The sequence below is a fragment of the Myotis yumanensis genome, unplaced genomic scaffold (assembly GCF_028538775.1).
Source record: "Myotis yumanensis isolate MYYU_CA2020_CCGP unplaced genomic scaffold, mMyoYum1.0.hap1 SCAF_13, whole genome shotgun sequence".
Lineage (NCBI taxonomy): Eukaryota > Metazoa > Chordata > Mammalia > Chiroptera > Vespertilionidae > Myotis > Myotis yumanensis.
The window spans coordinates 16,930,646-16,953,387 of NW_027223764.1; the positions used below are offsets into that span (position 1 = coordinate 16,930,646).

Genomic DNA, 22,742 nt, shown 5'->3' on the forward strand with positions numbered 1-22,742 from the left:
TTTGGAGTAATGGGCAACCAAACAGTCTGGCTTATAAGGCTTTGCCCAATTTGGAATGGATACAATGGAATATTGTTCAGTTATAAACAGGAATGAAGTTTTGATGCCTGCTACAACATGGGTGAACCTCAAAAACATTATGCTAGATGAAGTAAGCCACATACATACACACAGAAAACTATAATTTTACTTATGTGAAATAGACATGTTCATAAAGACAAAGTAGATTAAGAGGTTACCAGGAGCCGGGGAGCTGCTGCTTAGTGGGTACAGTTTCTGTTTGGGATGATAAAATGTCAGGGCCAGCCTGACAGGTTGAACTGGGCTGAGGTAGGGTGGTGGGAATTGAGAAAAGAAAGAAAGACAGGAGAGCGGGATTGGGAGGACTACAGGTCAATCGAGAAACTGCAGTAAGTTTATTAACCACGCAATGCCTTTTATACACAAAACACTGAATAGGAGGTCTGTCAAGAGGAATGTATTCTTTGTTCCTCTTAATCTCTAAGGGAGAGACAGTGCAGAAGGACAAATTCTCGATACATCAAATCTCAGTAAATAGTTACAGACTTCTTGGTAAGCCATGAAAGGCTGTTCTCATTCTACAAAGGTTGCTCTCATTCTACTGATAACCGCCATCCAAACAAGTCTGGGAAACTGTGTGGGTAAGGGTCCCAGCCTTGCTAGCCCCTTCAGGTGCAAGGACCGTGTCAGCTTACACCTGGTCTCCAACAATAAAAATGTTTTGAAAATAGATAGGGGTGATGGCTACACAACTTGTGAGTATATTTTTAACACTACTTAATTATACCCTTCAATGGTTAAAATGGTAAATTTTGTTATATATGTTTGAATATAATAAAACCAATTTTTTTAAAAAAACATCATATAGCTAGAAAGTGGTCAAGCTAGGATTTGAACCCAAATTTATCTGACTCTAGGGTCCATGCTCTCAACCTTAGGGCTTCACTGCCTCTGGAGAGGACAGCAAAACACGAATCAGGATATCTGAGTTCTTGCCTTGCTGTCCTGTGACTTGTACAGCCTGACCTTTTAAGACCTCACTTTCCTCAACTATTACATAGTAAGACCAGATAAAATGTCGTTGACAGTTCCTGGCCGTCATTTGTCTGGTGATTTGGATTTTACAGCATGGAATGCCCCAAACCTGATTCCTGACCCAGATACCATTTGCTTCTGGCGCACACTGGGAATGGGGTGGGGGGGGGGGGGGGGCAGCTATCCACCCCATACTTTGCTCCTCCCTTAGAGGTTTGCCCTGGAGTTGAGCCAGCCCTTGAGGAGGCCTCCACTCCCCCTTCCTTTCCCCATTCTGGGAGAGGTTCTGGTCTGGCTGCACTCCAGGATAAACTTCCACAAGGCAAGAGATAACACAAAGTCAAGGTGAAGATCATGGCAGCCCTTAAAAAGGCCTCCTTGCACCCTAGAGTGGCTGCAGCTCTTCCACTCCAGAGCTGTCCATCCTGCCTGCCGGCGCCTGGCCACCATGTGGGAGCTCTTGGCTCTCTTGCTGCTCACCCTAGCCTATTTTCTTTGGCCCAAGGTAAAGAGCCCTGGTGCCAAATACCCCAAGAGCCTCCCATCCCTGCCCTTGGTGGGCAGCCTGCCATTCCTCCCCAGAAGTGGCCATCCGCACGTGAACTTCTTCAAGCTGCAGGAAAAATACGGCCCCATCTATTCCTTTCGTATGGGGAGCAAGACTACAGTGATGATCGGCCACCACCAGCTGGCCAAGGAGGTGCTTATCAAGAAGGGCAAGGAATTCTCCGGGCGGCCCAAAGTGGTAAGCAAGGCCCATTGTCCCTCCTCTCTCCCACCCTTGTTCAATTCTTGGGCCAAGACCATGCCTAGAATGACCCTTTCAGCTCCAAACAACTTGTAATTCTTCCCCAAAGCAGACTATCAGGGCTCTGGGTTGAGGAGCAACCCCTCAAGGTTCTACCCAGCCTCTAAACTAGGCAGGAAGAATTAAAGAAAGGCCTCGTTTTCTGAGCTGCCCAGAAGGTGAAGTGGGGTGGGAGCAATGGCCTGAGGGGGGTCAGGGAGCCCTCACTACTGTCATCTCATCCCGGAACTGGATAATGATCTCTCGGAGGCTAACATTTCCCTAATTAACTGAGATTGTGCATGTAAATATCTTAGCCCAGTGCCCAGTGGATAATAGTTATATGGATGTTACTCTTCATGTGAAAAATGCCGATAGTGGATACTGTCCTCTATGGGAAGGTGCAAGGGGTCGCCTGGTCTGGGAGGGCTGGGGTTGCTGTTTCTCTGGAGCTGTCCCCAGCTGCTCCAGCTCACGGGGGTGGGGGTGAGGGGGTGGGCAGGCTGACCCACAGTAGCATTTTTAAGATACTGATGCTCTATCCTACAGAGCTTTCGGTGGTGCTCCTGGAGGAACAGGGAGCTAACCATCCAGAAACACTGCCAATGCCCATCCCAGCCCCCTGCTGCTGAGTACTCCCATGAACACCCCAGGCAGAGCCCCCAGCCATGCATCTTTGATCAGGCCAAGGGTTGACTGGTTTTCCCTTGGACCAGTCAGCCAGGTTTGCTAGCCAACTACCTGCCTCCCAACTCTACTGAGCTCTTCTCTTCAGTGCAAAGAGGAAGGAGGAGGCTAGTTACTTCGGCTTTGCAGGTCAGGGGAGGGCAGAGGGGAGGCTTTGGACCCTTGTGCTTTTAGGGTGCCTCTGGGAAGAGATGGTTTACCCAAGTTCAGACTGGGTGGACAAGACATCTGCACTCTCAGATGTGGCCCTGTCGGGGGGACATAGCCTTGTAATGGAAGGGTGAACAAGGAGGAGATGAGCTTCGGTGCCATTAGCACTTCCCAGGGCGCCCAGGGCAAGGCAGAGGTCTGGGTAGTCCTCAATCTCTACAAGCCCCCCATCCCCACTCCTGTCCCCAAAACAGGCCCAATTCAGAGAACTTATCCCATCCACAGCTGCCCTCCCCAGTCAGAAACGGATGAGAAAAGAGAGGTTCAGAGGTCCTCTGTCATTAAACTGAACCCAAGAACCCCTGCATTCTAACTGAGTGTTCTTTCTTTTCTCTCTCTCTCTCTCTCTCTCTCTCTCTCTCTCTCTCTCTCTCTATCTCTGATGGAATTGGGAGCGAAAGGGGCTTAGGACCTGACCACCAAGGCCTCACTGTCTTGGAGAGAAGCAGGGATGCCCCACAGCATGGCGGTGACTGCCTTATCCCTTAGGGCATGAGAATGGGTGCATGAGACCCAGGGCAAGGGTGGATGGGTGGTTTCTAACTCCTACAGCCTTTCCTGTTTTCCAAAGGCGACTCTAGATATCCTGTCAGACAAGCAAAAGGGTGTTGCCTTTGCTGACTATGGTGCCGGCTGGCAGCTGCATCGGAAGCTGGTGCTGGCCACCTTTGCCCTGTTCAAGGATGGCAACCTGAAGCTAGAGAAGATCTGTAAGTGCCCTGCCAGCCCCTAGGGCTCTGGAGGGAGAGGAGGGTTGGGGAGGGAAGAAGGAATAGGGATGGTTCAATCTAGCGTTTTCTTGGCTACGGCTGCCATCTAGTGGCCATCCGCTACCTGTCCCTGACTAAGGTGGAACTGGTAGAGACGGGGTGAGGGTGCTGCTTAATTCCCCAGCCTCCTGTTCCTCTCTCCCCTCAGTATGTCAGGAAATCAGTTCGTTCTGTGATTTCCTGGCCACCCAGAACGGACAGTCCATAGATTTGGGCTTGCCTCTCTTCTTCGCGGTGACCAAAATCATCTGCTTGATCTGCTTCAACACCTCCTACAAGAATGAACATCCTATAATGAAGACCATACAGACATACAATGATGGCATCATGGAGTCTCTGGGCAAGAACAGTATAGTAGACATATTCCCTAAGTTGAAGGTAAGGATGAGAACAGGCCCCACCTTCAGATCCCAGTAGACCCTGACAGCTTCCCCAATTCTTACTGCTGCCCAGCACCAGACCCACCTTGTTCTTGACCACCTCGGCCACTGTGACCTCTATCTTCTCTGACTCTTAAAACTTGTCTGCTTCTCTACATGCATAATGGATCATATTTATTTACTGTCGTGTGCCGGTATTGAGCACTCTACATGCATTCATCATGGCATTCCCCTTGGAGGTAGGTTTTATTATCCCCATACAGATGAGAATACAGGCTTTGGGAAATTATGAAACTTGACCATGGCTTCAGACTCAAGTGTATCTTCCTGTTAAAGGCTGAGCACACAACAGAGCCTATCTGCTAAGTAAACATCAGTGCTCGATGTTTGATTGAATGGAGAGGGGGAAGTGGAGACCAATTCCAAACAAGGGGTGGGGTTGTAGAGAGTGAGGACTACCCAGACCTCTGCCTTTCCCATTCTGTGCTCCCACCTTGCCTTCCATTTTGATGGAAGGTTGGGGTTGGAGAGGGAACTCTTCCGAGACAGAAGGCGAGGATCTACCCCCAGGAGGGATTCTGGTAGCTGTAGAAGCAGAATGCAAGAGGGATGCATTTGAAATGTCTTTCTGCTTTCCAGATTTTCCCCAACAAAGCCCTGGAAATAATAAAGAATTGTACTAAAATGCGAAATGAGTTGCTGACGGAAATCTATGAAAAACATAAGGTAGGTAATGGAGCAGAAGAGGTTGCCAGTTAGGTTGAAAGTATCGTGAGACCAGGGTTGGGGTCCATTTTCAACACCATAGCATCGCCAGAAGCTAGCAGAGAACCTGGCACATAGTAGGTGCTCAATAAAAATTGACCTAATGAATAGGGGTGGGGAAGTGAGAAATTGAAGAGGATCCTAGAAGGGACCCATCCACCACCTCAAATTTAAAGAGGACCTAGAGCTGCCTCACCTCCACAAGCTCATAGGTCCTGATTAGACTCCGCTGGTCCCTCACTTCCAAGTGGAAGAAGCCTTTGTATCTCTAGCCTAGGATGGAAGTATGGGAGGCTGTTGCAGATGGGGCTTCTCCCTTCTCACATTCCCAACTTTACCCAACCAGAAGAACTTCAATAGCAACTCTGTCACTAACTTGCTGGACATCCTGATTCAAGCCCAGATGAACTCAAGCAATAACAACACTGGCTCAGATCAAGATTCAAAGTTGCTTTCAGATCGACACGTTCTTGCCACCATAGGGGACATCTTCGGGGCCGGTTTGGAAACCACCACCTCTGTGGTGAAGTGGACTGTGGCCTTCCTGCTGCACAATCCTGAGGTGGGCTTCTCCTTACTACAGTGTTCCCAACCACTCTTGATCTCAGCCAGATGCAACTCTGGAGGGAGAGAGAGAGAGAGAGAGAGAGAGAGAGAGAGAGAGGGAGAAAGAAAGAAAAGAGAAAAAACCCCAAGCCTTTTATGCAGATGACTAGACTGCTCCCTCCGTCCTTACCACGCAGTGGTTGGCTCTGGCCCTAGGATGGAGCTGCCTCATCTTCAGGAAGGAAAGCCTAGGCTGCAGAGCCACCATGGGGACGGGTCTGGGCCAGCCCTTCTACTTTTTTTAAATGTTTTTATTGATTTTAGAGAGAGGAAGGGAGAGGGAGAGAGAGAAGCACCAACAATGAGAATCATTGATTGGCTGCCTCCTGCACGCCCCCTACTGGGAGTAAAACCCACAACCTGGGCATGTGCCTTGACCAGGAATCAAACCCAGGACTTCCTGATCCATAGGTTGATATTCAACCTCCTGATCCATAGGTTGATATTCAATCACTGAGCAAGGGCCAGCTCTTCTAGATGTGACAATAGGGTTCTTCTAAGTCCCTGCTTCTCCTGGACTTAAAAGCACTCTGGTCACATCCGCCCTTCTCTGGCCCCCAGCTGCAAAAGAAGATCCAGGAGGAGATTGAACAGAACGTCGGTTTCAGCCGCACACCAACTATGAGTGACCGGAACCACCTCGTGCTGCTGGAGGCCACCATCCGCGAGGTGCTTCGCATTCGCCCGGTGGCCCCTACGCTCATCCCCCACAAGGCTATCACTGACTCCAGGTATGCTTCCCGCCCGTTAACAACCAGCCCTAAGATGCACTCAACACTGCTTGCCAGCCCACCGGGCCCTCCTCCACTCCCTCAGCCCCCACCTTGCTGATCCACCTATAGTCAACCACTGACTATCAGTCATCTTACCATGACCCTATTGATCAATGTATCCACCACTCACTAACGCACAAAGACTGACCCACAGATCTACCTGACCTCCCTCAGAAGCTGCCTGCTGTCCTGGATACATGGGGTCTGCGATGAAAGACTGGTGCTCTATGCTCCTACTCAGTCCAGTAGCCACAACACATACACAGTGCACCAGCACGAAATGCATACGCACGGGCCTTGACTGATGCCGATATCCACATACAAGTGTTGATACATCAGTGCATGTCAGGAAGGGAGGGCTGGAGAAGAGCTGCATTCACACTGAATCTGGCAGAAGCTGAGAAAAAGAAGAGGGCGTGGGCGTGAGGGTGTAGAAGGCTCTTTCCCCCAGGGCTGGGGGACTGTGGAGCCTCAGGGCTGAGCAAGTGGCTAAGCAGGTGGGGGAGGACAATATTCCAGACCCCCCTTTCCTTTCCCTCTCGGGCAGCGTCGGCGAGTTTGCCATTGACAAGGGTACAAATGTTGTCATCAATTTGTGGGCACTGCATCACAATGAGAAGGAATGGCACCGGCCCGACCAGTTCATGCCCGGTGAGTCCGTTCTGTCCTCCTCCCAGGCCATGCAGCCAACCTGGTCTCTGTGCTCTGCCACTCCAGCACTTCCCCTCTGCCAACCTGGCAACTAGAAAACTCCTGCCTCCAATGACATGGAACTACTGACACCCCATCCCACCTAGACTTACCCACCCTCTTTACAGCTGGGTTTCCTGCTTTCCCCTTCCACCAACTGCAAATCTTCTCCTCTAAGAAGCCCTCTAGGCATATGCCCCCATGAAGTGGGGCCCTTCTCCCCTTGGATGGTGGCATTTTTCATGGGCTGATACCACCTCCTTTCTATCCTTCCTGAATATCTCAATTCCTCTGTGTGATTAAGGGCTGCCTGAGCGCAGGGCTGTATCTCTCCTCAGGTTGGGGCTCCTCAGTCAGGGCAGAGGCACTCCTCTACTTACTTCAGCCCTGGCCCCTGCCTGATGGGTTCCCCATGTCCACAGAGCGCTTCCTGGACCCCACAGGGAGCCAGCTCATCTCGCCATCCTCCAGCTACTTGCCCTTCGGAGCAGGACCCCGCTCCTGCATAGGGGAGAACATGGCCCGCCAGGCACTCTTCCTCTTCATGTCCTGGATGCTGCAGAGGTTCGACCTGGAGGCCCCGGATGATGGGCAGCTGCCCTCCCTGGAGGGCATCCCCAACGTGGTCTTTCTGATAGACTCTTACAAAGTAAAGATTAAGATTCGCCAGGCCTGGAAGGAAGCCCAGGGTGAGGGTAGCACCTAGAGGTGTGCCTAGCGCTCCACCCTGTGTGGCCCCACAGCACAGAATGAGAGGTGTTACTCTACCCTCCCGCCCTTCCTCCCTCCTCCTGGTCCCCTCTGCCTTCTTTTCCACCCTGCAGCCCTGACAGTGATGTGCATAAAGTTTTTCTTAAGAAGGTCCCTGAACTTATTATATTCCTTACTATCATTGTTACCCTCCTTTGAAAAAAAGAAAAAGGGCCCTGAGTAGCTTATTCATTTAATTTTTTCACTCATTCTTTCAATAAATATTTTATTAAGCACCTCCTCAGTCCCACTCACTGGTCCTGGACACTCAAGCTCCCTGGTCTCCTGAAGCTTACATTTCTAATGAGAACTAACAAATAGATAAGCATTTCAGAGACTCATAAGTCCTCTGAAGTCAATGACACCAGGTGATGGTGATTCAATAAGAGAATGGCAGAGGTGGGGAGTGGCGACTGTAAGCAAGTGGTAGGGGAAGGTGCAGAAGACCTGGGGGACAGTGCCCCTTGCTGAGGGAGCAGCCAGGGAGGAGTTCTCCAGGTGGGAGGTCAGTGTGGCTGGGGCAGAGCAGCAAATGAAGGGGAGAGTGTCCCCGATGAGGTCAGACTGGAGACAGGGGCCAGGTCCCATGGAGCCTTTGAAATTAGCAGGAAGGAATCTAGGTTATTATCCCAAGTGTGCTAGGAAGTCACTGCAGGGTTTAAACATGTAAGTGGAAAGGTCTGGTTCATATTGTATTTTTTAAATTATATTTTTATTGATTTCAGAGAGCAAGGGAGAAGGTGAGATAGAAACATCAATGATAAGAGAATCATTGATCGGCTGCCTCCCCTACTTTGGACCGAGCCCACAACCCGGGCATGTGCCCTGACTGGGAATTGAATTGCGACCTCTTGGTTCATAGGTTGACGCTCAACCACTGAACCACACAGGCCAGGCTGGTTCACACTTTTAAAAGATCATCCTAGTTGCTGAGTGGAGACTGACCTGTGGAGGGATGAGAGTGGTGGCAGGGAGGGAGGGAGGAGGAGGTTGCTGTGCTGGCAACAGCAGTGGAGATGGTGAGAAGTGGTGGGATTGAGTTATATTTTGAGAGTAGAGCAAAGGATCTTGTTTGCTTTGATGCAAACAGTCATTGGGTGTATGTACCTCAATGCTTATGGCTTGGAGGGAGTGTGTGTAATCCACAAACTCAACCCACCACTACCGACCACTCTTGTCTTGGTCCCCAGTGACCAGCAGGTCTTCTTTTCCTTGTCCTGTCCAGTAGACACTGCCAGGACAGGGCTTCCACAGCAGCCTTCTGCTAAAGTGCCGGGCTCTGCCCCTGCTCCCCACTCCCCAGGAAGTCTATAAATGCCTCACTAGAAAATGGAACCCAGCCTGGCCCATGTGGCTCAGTTGGTTGAACATCATCCCATACACTGAGAAGCTGCCAGTTGGATTCCCTGTCAGGGCTTGATCCCCAGTAGGGGGCGTGCAGGAGGCATCAATGTTTCTCTTTCTCTCCCTTCCTCTCTAAAATCAATATAAAAACATATTTAAAAAAAAAAATGGAACACAGACTTTTTCAAACCTTGAAACCAGCATCTTTAAGCCTTGGCCACTGGCCAGTCTGCAAGTGAAAGATGTCCCTGGAAAAACTGACCCTGCTCTTTAGCCTAGAGAGGCCCCAATCCAAGCTCCCTGGCGCCAGCCAGACCAGGGTCAGATCATCAACACCCTGTCCTTCCTTTCAGACTGGGGAGGGGCTCTGGAAGGACCAGCAGGGCAAGGCTGAGACCATGCCTGACCAAGTTCTCAGAGGGAAGGAATCAAGGAATTCATTGAAAGGAGGGAGGAACAAGGTTTCCCATTACCTCTTCCTTCAAAAGCTTTGTAAATCCAGTGGTAGTAGACCATTCCCTACTGTCCCCCCAACTCAATCCTGGCCTTCACTGCCAGTGACCCGGGGCCTTGCTTAAGGGCCCACAGGAGACTTTGTTAGCCGCTGTGGCTGACCCCAGCCCCCATCACAAGCAGCTTGGAGAGATGGACACCACGGTGAGCTAATGGGAAAGGGGTAAACTGGATATCCCCTCCCTCCTGCCCCACTCTGGTGCCAGGCTAGATTGGTTGGAGGAGAGTTAAGTATTCCAAATTTGTTCAAAATTTGAAAAGCATTTTGCAGGCTAGTGATGAACAGGTAAACAACTAGCGGAGGGTCTGTGTCTCTTATAGAAGCAGTGGGTGAGTGTAACTGGGATGGAAACATCTACTCCAACTGTTGAATCAGACCAATGAATGGCAGGGAAATGAGGCTAACCTTTCAATTTGAAGATGACAACACTGAGGGCCAATGGGGTAGCGGGCGGGGGGGTAGTGGGGGCTTGGGAGGTACCTGCCCTAAACCACACAGCCACTAGGCAGCAGGGCTGGGACCCGAACCCAGGATTTCAATGATGCAGGATGAGGAGTGGCTGTGCTCTCCTACCTGTCCCATGTCCACGCAGAAGGGCTCAGGTGTCTAACTGGGGAGAGTACAAAGCTTAGTGTCCTTTCAGGAAATGATCTCATGAACTCTGATTCTTACCCAACTGCTCTTTCCCTGCCTGAAAGGCTCTTGCCGCTTCCTTAAATCCTCCCACCTGAATGTCAGTGAAGCCCTCCTCCAGGCCATGTCTCTCGACTCCTTCCCCTCAGCTTCTGTTCCCTGGTACTAAATCCCGACTGCATCTCAGCACCTTCCTGGGCCTAAAATGGGCGTGGTGTCTCCAAGAGACACTGTCTACCCTTATATCTCTGGAGTTCAAGACTGAGCCCTCTCATGTTCTTTACCCTACACATGGCCCCTGACAAGTAGGTTAGTCACACAAGAGGACTGAATTAAATGCTCTGAGTTTAACTGGCTAATTGGTCCAGTGATAAACAGACTCCATCTCCTTGTGTGGAAGGAAGCCCAGGTCTTTGGGTAAGCTGGAGGGTCTTTGCCAATAACTCAAGTCACCTTTCCAGCCTCAGACTGCTCTGAACCAGGGAAGTGGTGATCAACAAACACTGAACAAAACCAGTGCTCTGGGGCTGGTGGTGAGGAATAACCCTGATGTGTCATGTGTGCTGGTTACATGATGTGGACACCCCACCATGACCGATTTCAAGCCACCAAGGTGATGTCACGGACCACAGAGTTGGGGAGAGATGCACAGGAGCACTGTTATTTATCATTATATTATATAGTAAATACCATTTACTACAGCTCGTAAAATTCCTGAAAATTTAGTAACCAGCTCTGTGAGCTAAGCATTGGCCCTCCTAGGAGAAATGAGCTGCCCTGTCCTTTAGAAGAGCAGCTCCCAGTCTGAGGGGAGGACCTCTTCCCTGGTAACCTTAGTGTGCAGCGTGGGTGGATGAGAGTGCATGATTGTTCTGGTTGGTCTCTTGTGGCCACAAAACCTGAAGCAAATGAGGAGTCTTCTCTCCAGTCATGCTTATGGGTGTAAACATCCAACTTTATAGGACAGGAAGCCAATCGCAGACTGGGGTGGAGAGAGGACCAGACGAGGACCTGGTCACCCAGGTTCTAGTTCCCAGACTCTGGTTTTCCTAGCCCTGGATCTTGGGCCCATTGCTAGCTTCTTGAACTCCGCTTTCCTCAGCTGTCCAGTGGGGTAACTTACCACCTGTGCTGCCCATTATCTGAGGCTCTGGTGAAGATGAAAAGCAGAAAGGACTGTGTGTAGTAGTTCCACACCAACCGGAGTTACAGAAGATAAGAAGTCAGGCTGTGGAGGCAAGTTCGGTGTCGTCATTTACAGACCAAATGACCATGGGCAACTTACTTGAACTGCTAAAACCTCAGTTTTCTCATCTGTAACCTGGGTGACTGAGGTGTATCACCCTCAGAGTGTCGGTACCTCAATAAACACTGGCTTTGTCATTGCCTATATCCAGATCCACAAAGTAAGTCCTTCCCTAAGGGTTTTATACAAACCTCCCAAAGGCCACCGGCTTGGTCAAAAGGAGGAACAGGTGTGTCCAGATGGTCTATCGAAGGACAGGACCTCCAGGACCTTCCTCTGGCAGCGGAGGAGTGGGTGGAGAGCCCAGGGACAGACTTTTCATGGCTCCCTCACTGAAGGTGGTTTCTAACTTTTTCCAGGGCTGGTTTCTTGAGACTTCTTGGTGAGATGTGCAGTGGAAGGCTAAACTGTGGTGAGGAGTTGGCTTGTACAAAGTGACGAGTAACTTCAGCTCAAACATCCTCTTCTCCCCCTCACAAGCCACCCAAAGCTCTTTACCTCCTCAGAGGAAGACCAGAACACTCTTGCAAGAAAAAGCCACAAAGACCCAGAGCTCTAACTCCTGACAATTTTACGTTTCCAAGAGGTTACACCTCCCTGTGGAAGTGGACGGTGATCTTCGGCAGGCACCGCTGCTGTCTCAGGCAGGAGGCCATTGAGCACTTAAGGGCTCTGCTAGGCGAAGCCTGGCTGGGCGTGGGGGCCTCTGAGGGCTTATGATAAGGCAACAGGGAGGAGAAAAAGGGACAAAGTAGCCTTTGAGGATCTGGTGTCTGGTTCACCTTTCACCATGCTACTCCCCTGTTCAGTACATCTTTGAAAAGACGAGTTCTTCACGTGACACCAACATACAACTGTCACACTGACTAGTGGACTGCCTGAGCTTTGGAGTCAACCGATGTGGGTTCAGATCCTGACTACCACTTATTAGCTGTGTGATCTTGGACAAGTGAATCAACAACTCTGAATCCCATTAATCAAGCAGGAATCATTACAGTCTATACCTCAAAGGGCTGTTTTGAGGCTGAAATTCAAACACATAGGTAAGATGCTTACACAAGACCCAGCATTGTGTAAAGTCAACAAACGAAACAATGGACAAGTTAAATTATTTTCATTACCAGCTTATCTCTCCAGCTTCATCTCCTGTCACTTCCCAGAATGCAATTATCTAGAAAGATTAAATTGCTCCTAGCTTTTTAAAAAAAAAAAATACACTTAGTCCTACTATGGTTTTATTGATTTCAGAGAGAAAGGGAGAGGGAGAGACAGAAACATCAATGATGAGAGAATCATTGATCAGCTGCCTCTTGCATGCACCCTACTGGGGATTGAGCCCGCAACCCAGGCATGTGCCCTTGACTGGAATTGAACCTGGGACCCTTCAGTCTGCAGGCTGACACTCTATCCACTGAGCCAAACCAGCTAGGGCTGCTCCCAGCTTTAGACATGACACCCACACTCTCCTGTTTTAGACCTACTATAGGGTGTTTTTTTTGTACTTTTCAGCACCTGGCACATAGTGGGCACTCAATAATCTACAGACTGAACATTTGCCTGGAATTCCCTTTACACCTTTCTTCACCTGGCAAGCTCAGTTCAGATCTGTTCCAGGAAGGCTGTCCTGAAGCCCCAGGTGGGCACATGCTCTTCCAGTGTCCTGTGCACCACATGCTTCATGGTACTTTCCATGTGCTACTAAAACTGTTTACGTGCCTTTTTTCCTCTCTAGACCATTAGGTCTTCTAAAAATATAGGTCTAGAGCATTCCCAGTGTCTAGCACATGGTAGTTGCTCGATAAATGCTCAACTCTTAACCCACTTCCACTCCTTCTCCTGAGTGAAGCCATTTTTGCCCTCCCCCTAAAACAGAGGCAACTGGAGAATGGGGAATTTCCTGAAATTCGAGTTCATCAAAGCTACTCTGGTTTGTGCTCTAGGGCATTGGTACTGTCTCCACTTGAACTTGGTCACCTGGGGGAGGAACTCAGTGACCCAGGCGTCTGGTGTGCAGTGATGGGGGCAGGCTGCAGACCCGGGCAACAAGGGTATGCACGCCTCTGGCACACAACCTCTGAGTTGTACGTTTGTTTTTCTGCCACTCAGACATTCGATTAAAGACAGGAATGATGTACTCCCCACGTCTTCCTGTGGTTTTAGAGCACGGCTATCTCCAGATGCTATCGTGGCTCCCCTGGGATTACTTGGAGGAGACCAACAGTTTAGAAAGAAGTAGGCAGCCACCATCCCACTTGAGTCACTGAAGGGCCAGGGCAGTGTCTTCTAGCTGAGGGTCAAAGATGGCAGCAGGGACATGTCTGGCTGACACTGGGCTCTTAGAAACAATAGTGCTGACTGCAGGGTAAACTCCAAGGCTAGGGAACAGAATGCTCTCTGCTCTCTGTCAGCACCCCCACTAGTGACTGCTCCACTTGGGGAGGCAGGAACCCCTTCAGGGAGGATTCCACATCACCTTGCTTTGCCCACCTGTAGGCTGCCCAAAAAGTCTTGCTGGGTTGGGCTGTTCCTTCCTTTTGAGCAAGGACTTAACATCTGACAAAGTTTAATAGGGCAGTCTTTAGAAAGTAGTAACCATGAGTCTTAGGAATAATCACTGTCCCAAGGTGACATGTTGGCACACCAGTGGTTCCCCAAAAGCTTAAAAATCAGTTGAGTCCCTGCCTGGTATTCGAGACCTCAAACTGCCTCGCACGACTCCTCAGGGGTCTCTGAATCTATACCACTCATTCATCTCAACCCACCTCATATTGTTAACAACTGTCACATGGGTGTGCTTTTATCTTCCCAAGTATAATTTAATTTCCAGAGGGCATGGGCCCGACTTATGTATAGCTTTTGCATTCTCCTTAGCATCTGGCACAGTGCAGGGCGGCAAGTAGAAGAATCACTAAGACATATTTTGCATATTAAATTCCAAGGCCAAGCACCCATCCACATTTCTATCAGAGCATTAAGAGGTTTCAGAGTACTTGTTTCCTTTTGAGGGTCATGTTTTAGCTTCGAGGTATCTAACAAAACCAGCTTCTGCTCTTTGGGGGTCTGATTTTAATCTGTTTGTGGAACTTTGCGAAGTATTCAAACATCAGACATATACCCTTGGCGGAAGAAGGGTTTCGGGGAAACTCCTCAGCTTAAAGTGTGGCCTCAGCAGCAGCATTGTCCGGCTTGCTCTTGGCCCTGCAGTTTCTGCCTGGCCTAGGAGCCTGTCCTCAACTGTAGGGCGACTCTCTCAGCCTCTGTGTGGAGAAGGGAAAAGCGCTTGTGGTTAGGAATCTCGAGGCACGACTCCCTGAAGTCTGAAGTAGAGGAAAAAGGAACAAAGTGTTTCAAGAAAAAAAGCGCATTGGGATTTTTGGGACTGATTTTATTTGGGCTTCTCACAGTGGTTAGAGCCACTCTGTCTTCAGAACAATCACAGCACAGGAAATGCGTCACCGAGACTGCCCAGAAAGGTCTGACCAGCTGAATCTTATTGCTTAAAATACACAAATTCACATAACTGACAAATGGTGATGTGCCGCACATAGGAATGTGTTAGCATTTGCAAATCTTCTGACTGTAGCACCAAACCCTCGACCAACCCCTCCTTCTCATTCACCTGGAAAACCAGACCACCAAATCTCCCTGGCCCCTAACTAGTCCTTCAACTCCCCGTTTCCACCTCCCTTTGCATGCAGGGCAGCCTCCTGGAGCAGGGACAGGCTGTGACTGCTGGAATCAAGTCCCGCTCCCGGGTTCCATTACCCCGACTCCTGCCTTTAGTGTGGGACGCCGCAATGAACCTTAACACTCAGACCAGTTCCCCACTCTAATGGGGAAGGAAACATGAGAGGGCCAGAATTTATCCATTTGATCAGTGAGCTGAAGGCGGACTCATTTTGGTAAAACTTGATGTCCTTGGAGACACTTCAGTGAGTTGTTCGGGATTTTTTTTTTTTAATGGTGGAAGAAAAGGCATCTGAGGGCTGCTGACGCACTCCCGCCCACTCTCGCTACGCACAGGCTTGCTGGCATGAGCTGGACCTCAGCAGAGGGAGGTAAGCCCTGTGGTGTCTGCCAAACCTCCTGGCAATTCTGGGCAGGGCTGACGTCTGGGCCACAGCTAGTCCAAGCTTGTCCCTGAAGATCCAATTAAGCCTTCGGTCTGGAGTTCCACCTTCACCTTCTGTGCCGAGTGGTTGTGAACACCCCCCAGGGGGCTGATACCGAGGGCCAGGAGCAGCCGAGGGAGGCAGACAGGTTCAGAGCGTGTTTCCATTTACAGGGAACAGAACACAGGCCTCCGCATGTCCACGGAGCAATGTGCAAATTGCAGTGATGGGTAGAGGAAAACCTCTACTTTGAGGACAGTATCTCTGGCAAACACGGGACTGCCGTCGACAATGCTGCTGAATACACCCAAGTACACAGTCAGACAATTGTTCAGTAAACAGTAAATGCGTAAAATAAATTACCTTGAGAGGGCCATATCTGCTCCAAACATGTGGTAAATGGGAACAGAATGGCTGCCAGTCAAAGTATATTCACAGGAAAACAGGGCTGGGGGCTCACACACAATGAACACACACACACAGGTTATCCAAAAAGTCATTGCATCCAGACTTCACTTTGTTCAACATAGATTTTGGTTTCGTGGACTTCAAACGCAGACACTCATTCACCTCACAGCCTTGGGTTTGTCTATTTTTGTATATGTCTATACTTTTTCCCTTTCTTATCATAAGGTCAATGCCTAGTCTAAACGTCATCGTTCAAGAGTGGGGGAAGAACCGGACTCTTCAAATGAACAGGGCAGGGCAGGGCAGGGAATGTTAGTTTCGGCTGCATGCTTTCTCCATTCAGATTATTCCCATCAAAGCTCCACTGGTTATCTGAGGCCGAACTGCAGTAACAAGATCCTGTGGTCCTTCTGAATGGCCCCTCCGGCTCCTCCACCCGCTCCCGGGGCCACTCAGACTCTTTACATCGGCTACGATTAGTTACCCGACTCACAAGGGGAGGGGGGCATGAAAACCACAGATAACCAAGGCAATTTCCCCCCAAGTGGTTAGTTAAAACAACAACAAACTTATTCAGAATCAAGAGAAAATACTGTGTGAGAACCGGCCTCTGGGGCTGCCCTTGCTCAGCACCACAGCCTCATTTGTTCAGAGAACAGTGAGACAGGCCCGCAGCCTGTGTGCTTGGGTTGGGAGAGGGCCCTGGTCACCTGTGGGCACAGACCAAAGGGCAGAGAGGCAGAAAGCTGCACCTCTATCCACCGCTGTAGCTCAGGGCTTCCTGTGCACCCATAGAAGGTCCAGAGATAGCCTTCACCCAAGCCGCTACACAAAGCATCTCCTCTGGCTCTTTGAAGGCCGAATTGAGAAAGAGCCGCAAACTTCCCTTTTCCAGAACAGAATTCTTGCCTGCCCACTGGTAAAGCTCTTGTTTTCAGCTCGCTTTTGTTCTTTTTATATTTTAAAAAATGAAAAACAAAGAGAAGGCAGTATAATCTTCTCCACCTGCACCAGTCTGCGGCCAGCCAGAACGTGCTGGGCAGGGCCCCTCAAGGATGCAGTGATGCATTGATCTTGTCACCTGGAATTTGGGAATGCAACAAACCCTTACCTACCTACCACACAGCTGCCCACCAGCCCTCATCCTCCCACAGGATTGGCCCAGGTCCGGCTCTGCAGACACTGGCATCAAGGGATGACAACCCCTGGGTCTCCTCCACCCAGGGCTGAGACCTGCTGCCTCTCCCAACTGACACAGCAAGGTTCTCTTACACTAATACCAGAGCAAAAATCCATGCCATCACTAAGTCACCTCAGGGCACAGTCTCAGCTTCCTTCCTTGGGGACTTCTTAAACACACAGTACCTCCAACCAGGCAGGTAGTGAAATACGACTTGAAAAGGAAAAAAGGGAGATGGGTGGGGAATGAGGAATGAGTCACAGAACCAACTTCTCAGCCCTCCACAATACTGTGCTTCTATGGGCGGCGGGGCATCCACACCCCAAACTGTACCTGGAGATGTAGGAAAATGCAGAAACAAAGGAAGAAAAAAGAAAAAAAAAGACCAAGTGGCTGTACCACTTTCTTGGAAAGTCACTTAATGCTTCTCTCGTGGTTCTCCCCTGCCCTGGTTGCTTTGCCAAGTTCTCAGATACAGGCAGGGCCTGCTCTAGCTGGGGGAGCTGCTGCTCTGGGAGTTTGGGGAGTCCTGCTCATTGATGGTGTTCAGCAGCAGGCACGCCGGTGGCCGGGGCAGGTGGGGATGCCCAAGATCTCGGGCCTGCTCCTCGGAGGGCTGGCATAGCCCTTCCTCCTCGTCACCAGGGGGCCGCACGTGGCAGCTGTCGCAGAATTCCAGGGGTCCATCCAGAGCGTCGTCAATAAGTGTGCTGAACTCTTTGAGGTTGTCGTCGTGGTGGCCCCGGTTGCACACACACACCTCAATGCCCGAATCACCAGTGAAGCGGCGATGTCTGCCAGGCGTCTTGTCCTTGCTGTCGGGGAGGGCACTGCCCTGCTCGCAGCTGTAATCTTTCAGCAGCTCCTCCTTACATTCGGAATCCTTGTCCAGGAAGGCCCCAGGGACCAGCTCCCCCAAGTCAGCCACAGAGCCGCTGGGCTCCACTCCAGGGGCTTTGGTGGCTGCTGGGTTGTCTGGCATGTCGATGGTGGAGGGCTCAGGGTCAGCGATGATGCTCGGGGGTCTTGTGCTGCTTCGGCTGGACCCTGACAAGGGGCTGCTCTGGGCCCCCTGGGAGCCCCTGGCGGGATCAGCACCTGGGGGGCTGCCGCCTGCAGGGCCACACTGTGCAGACAGCTGCTGCTGCTGTAGTTGGAAGGCACTGTATGGTGGGGGAGGAGTTGGAGGTCGGTTCACCACTTCCTCATAAGGAGGTAGTAAATAGTTTGGCAAAAACCCTAAAATGGGGAGGTAGGGAGGAGAAATTATTGCACTGGCAATTGTTCTAGGACAGAGACATTACACATATGTCTCTTCCCACCCCAGCATACCCACTGAGTGACAGCTACAGCTCTTGGTTGTGGGCAGGGCAGGGAGGGCTGTGGGAGTCACCTAATCCAGTGTCTTGAAACCCGAGAGCCCCTAAAGCTGCTTCATAGGCAAAGATTTCTGCCTGTACAGCCTGGAGTGAAGGCAGAGGGTTAGGAAAATGAGGTGGGTGGCCAAGAGATCATTTCTGTCTGGAATGGACCTGCTTCACATGCAAGCACGTCTCCTGTTTCACGGTCAGACTGTCCTCCACCTATGCCCCATAGGCCTTGGGGTCAGGGACCCTAACTTAGGACTCTGACCACTTTTTTCTTCCACCACCCTTCCAGATGTATACCATGAAGAGGGCCTTATTCTGGGAGGTTGTAAATCTGTGTTGTCTCTCACTCTAGTGTGGCTGGAGGTGGTCTGGAAAGACAAACCAAACCTCATCCTGACTCAGATCAAGAGTGGGTGGCTTACCAGTGAAGGGTGAGGGCCTGTCATCTAAAACTTATTAAGAACATGCCAGGTGAATTATCTTTTCACTGTGCTGAATGCTTCGAGGCACTGATGATCTGATTGTTATTGTTAGCATTTATGGAGCACTTACTATATGCCAGGCACTGTATTAAGCACTTAACCCTTCTACATGTGAAATTCCACAGTTGTGATCACTTTTTTCTATAGAACACACTGCAAAATGGCTTTGGACAAGCTGCATAGCCAGGCCTTCACCGACTGAGAGGTCATATGTATGGAAGCCCAGAGAAGTCAGGTGAATGCCCTTCAGTGAGTCACCGAGTTTCTTGATTCTCAGAAAGTCCAGCCCTAACCGGTTTGGCTCAGCGGATAGAGCGTCGGACTGTGGACTCAAGGGTACCGGGTTCGATTCCGGTCAAGGGCATGTACCTTGGTTGCGGGCACATCCCCAGTAGGGGGTGTGCAGGAGGCAGCTGATCAATGTTTCTCTCTCATCGATGTTTCTAACTCTCTATCCCTCTCCCTTCCTCTCTGTAAAAAAATCAATAAAATATATATATATAAAAAAAAAAAGAAAGTCCAAATGTCACCTCCACACACACCTGCCCCTTTCATGGCAGCCTCTGCTCAGCATGATAGTAAACTAAATGGGAGGGTTTCAGACCAGTGAACTCTAAATCTCAATTCACTCACATCATACATCATCCAACTACCTGCCTAAAAAAAATCTGCCAAAGCAGCAGAGACCTGGTCAGAACCCAGACAGCGTAGATGTGGGATGGCCCAGGGCACCCCCAGAACTGGCTCCTCGGTATAAATGTGACTGCCCCCTTGTGCTTATACTTTCAAAGCCTGCTCTGTGATTGGCAAGGAGGCAAACCCCAAGGCCCATAGGAGCCCTGGCCACCAATACGCGCAGTCTGGGTGTACTGGGCTCCTGAGGGTGGAGTTGGGGGGCTTTGGGGTACGTACTGAAATAAAATGGCAGCGCTGAGTAATTGTGGGCTTCCCGGTAGGCAATCAGGTTGATTTCATGTTGCCGCTGTTGGGCCTGAAGGCGGTGCTTGGCTCGGCGGTGGTGGCAGACACAGCAGCAGCTCAGGATGATGATGATGGTCCACACCAGCCAGAACCCTGGGGGTGGGGAAGCAAGACAGAGAGGCAGGGACATAGTGAACACCAGCCAGAGGGCAGCCTCAGAACAGGGAGGCTCCCAGCAATGCCCACCTGGTCAACGCTGGAACTGTCAGGCCTCACTCAGTGAATTCACATTTAGAACCTGCATTCCATTTTCATAAATGTTTGTGCCGAAGTGAAAGACACATGGGATGGAAGAGGGCAGATTGTAAGAATGACAGTAAAGGAGGCCACTCAGTCTGGGGCGCTTCCAGGGGCCTTGGGGGAAGGGCAGAGTGCCAAGGCAACTCTCCAGCCCCAACGGTCCTCCCATATTTTAGGTTTGAGGGCTATCATATATGCTCCCCTTTTAGGACAGTGTACTCTTCCTCTGTTAAGAGATCTCCGAGAGCCCAGCCAGTGTGGCTCAATGGTTGAGCATCAACCCATGAACCAGGAGGTCACGGTTCGATTCCTGGTCAGGGCACATGCCTGGGTTTCAGGCTCGATCCCCAGGGTGGGGTGTACGGAAGGCAGCTGATCGATGACTCTCTCTCATCATTGATGTTTCTGTCTCTCTATCTCCCGGCCTCTCTCTGAAATCAATAAAAATGTATTTTTAAAAAAGAGATCTCTAAGAAAATGCTCTAGCTTCTTAGTGTCCATCTTCTCCCACGAGGACAGCTCCAGGCTTACTTTTGCTGCTGACATCAGGCTACTCACCAAAAGCAAAGAGCCTCTCAAAATCGCCACAACTCAGCTGATTAGTAACTACAAAGGGGCTTCGGAGGGGCTGCCTGATAAAGCAATTCTTAGGGTTTTCCTGGTATCATCAAAAGGATCTGGGGCTTTTCTCTACCATGTACCCTCCACAATGTAAGAATCCCTAAAGTTAGAAGTGGAAAATTCTAATTGCCTCAGGGCCATCTCTTCCCCAGGGAGTGCAAATGACTTCCTCAGCCCTTGATATAATCCGGTACAATTCCATCTCCTAGTCACACAAACAGTCCACTCCCACCTCCTTTTGGCCTGCAGTTGCATTAGACTCGGGCCCAGTAGCAGCCTCCCCTCCTTCCTCCCTGTTCCAGGGACGGGTAGAAGAACTGGGGAGAAGGCCCACAGCCCTCTTTTCTCCGGGTGCATTATTTCTTTTCATTTCCCACTGGTTCTTAGTTACTCCTCTCCAATTTTCAAATGTATAAAAAAAAAGCTTTCTAAATACTTTCTTTAATTAATGAGCAATTTTGTTTTAAAATATATATACACATGGGGGAACTGGAATGAAAAACACAAAAAAGTGACCTATCTTTAAGTAGTGAGTTATGACAAATTTTAATTTTCTTTCCCCAATTATTTTCTTCCTTCAAATTATAAAAATCAAAACTAGGTAAATTAAAACTTAATATATCTGTGATTAATTTTATTTTTGCAGGTTTTTATTTTAAAAATTGATATATTTCTGGGTGGATTTTCAAATTACTCTGGGAATATATTCATATAATAAAATGACAGGCATCATTAAAAATTATTCATAGAGCCCTTGCTGGTTTGGCTCAGTGGATAGAGCGCTGGCCCGCGGACTGAAGGGTCCTGGATTCGATTCCAGTCAAGGGCGTGTACCTTGGTTTTGGGCTCGATCCCGAACGGGGGGCGTGCAGGAGGCAACTGATTGATGTTTCTCTCTCATCGATGTTTCTAACTCTCTCCCTTCCTCTCTGTAAAAATCAATAAAATATATATGTAAAAAATTATTCATATATACTATTTTTAAATGATATTTCTAATATTAAATAAAAAAGCAGATTACAAAACAGTATAAAATATGATCCCAATTTTTGCTTTAAAAAAAAGTGTATCTAAACATCTAGGAATGATCAGGAAGTTAATCCCAAGGTTATTCCTGGATAACAGGTCATATTTCTGGTACCAGCTCCTTCATTTTTTGCTTATCTACATTTCCTAATTTTTCTAAGGTGGACGTACTTCTTTGAAATTAAAAAATGTATCTGGCCCTAGCCGGTTTGGCTCAGTGGATAAAGCATCGACCTGCGAACTGAAGGGTCCCGGGTTCAATTCCAGTCAAGGGCACATGCCTGGGTTGTGGGCTCAATCCCCGGTAGGGGGAGTGCAGGAGGCAGCCAATCAATGATTCTCATCATTGATGTGTCCACCTTTCTCCCCCTCTTCCTCTCTGAAATCAATAAAAACATATTTTAAAAAATTTATCTGAGGATCAATTTGCAGGTAAGTTGTTATTAAATGAGAATAGATTATACTATTGTTCACTTATTGTCTATTCTGAATAATTTCAGATTTTTTTCCATTACAAATGCTACATCTAGTTTTTATCATCTGCTTTATAATTATAAATCTGTTTAGAATCTGTTAAGTATTTCCACATGTACTTCTTGCCAGAATGAGCTAACATCATGTTTTTTTGTATGCTTTTTTAAAGGCTTCCTTCTCCCTACAGACAGACCTATAAATGAAGAGAATCCTGTTTTTTTTCCGTTTGTACCAAAACACACTATTCTGAAAGATCCCATGGACATTTAGGGTGTGGCCTCTGGCAACAGCTCCCCAGGGGTGTCCCCCCTGAATCTCCCCACAAAGCCAGCCTTACAGGGTGAGATGGCAAGGCAGCACAGCTGCCGGGCTCTGGCAAGCTGTGTGGCACCTAACTGCTTGCGGTATGTGTTCAGTGGGACTTTCTGCAGAGCCCTGGCAACAGGAGGATAGGCAGAGGGCAATGGAAGAGGAATTTTTCCCCATTTCCCCATCAGCAGACAGGAAAACCTCATTCCCAACCAGAGAACATAAACTTAATTTGAAGTTAGAAGTCTTCCTCCCCTTCCCAGATTCACTATTGACATTTGCTTATTTGACTTACATTTCTCTCGTGTTGCTGGATGACTGAAGATTA

The 22,742-nt window shown here is 49.3% G+C and overlaps 2 protein-coding genes across 5 annotated transcripts in view; one reads left to right on the forward strand and one right to left on the reverse strand.

Moving 5' to 3' along the window:
• The window catches only part of WBP1L (WW domain binding protein 1 like), an 87,872-nt gene that overhangs the window by 14,151 nt on the left and 50,979 nt on the right, over positions 1-22,742 (reverse strand). For 3 of the 4 annotated variants that reach the window (XM_070432378.1, XM_070432380.1, XM_070432379.1), the window contains exons 3-5: positions 19,676-19,837; positions 14,327-18,150; positions 11,089-11,193 (exon numbers count right to left, since the gene is read on the reverse strand). In XM_070432378.1, the coding sequence (XP_070288479.1) occupies positions 17,402-18,150; positions 19,676-19,837 (911 nt within the window). In that variant the 3' untranslated portion in view covers positions 11,089-11,193; positions 14,327-17,401. Of the gene's footprint in view, positions 1-11,088; positions 11,194-14,326; positions 18,151-19,675; positions 19,838-22,742 lie in introns of those variants that run through there. The other variant, XM_070432377.1, reaches the window with a different exon arrangement.
• On the forward strand, positions 1,414-7,653 carry CYP17A1 (cytochrome P450 family 17 subfamily A member 1). Its single transcript, XM_070432362.1, has 8 exons — positions 1,414-1,801; positions 3,312-3,450; positions 3,659-3,888; positions 4,530-4,616; positions 5,002-5,217; positions 5,823-5,992; positions 6,582-6,685; positions 7,147-7,653. The coding sequence occupies exons 1-8, from the start codon at positions 1,505-1,507 to the stop codon at positions 7,428-7,430; spliced, it is 1,527 nt and encodes a 508-aa protein (XP_070288463.1). The 5' UTR covers positions 1,414-1,504; the 3' UTR covers positions 7,431-7,653.

Coding starts and splice junctions, on each gene's coding strand:
- CYP17A1 (XM_070432362.1), top strand. CDS start 1,505: ATGTGGGAGCTCTTGGCTCTCTTGCTGCTCACCCTAGCCTATTTTCTT. Junction 1,802..3,311: donor TCTCCGGGCGGCCCAAAGTG/GTAAGCAAGGCC, acceptor TGTTTTCCAAAG/GCGACTCTAGATATCCTGTC. Junction 3,451..3,658: donor CCTGAAGCTAGAGAAGATCT/GTAAGTGCCCTG, acceptor CTCTCCCCTCAG/TATGTCAGGAAATCAGTTCG.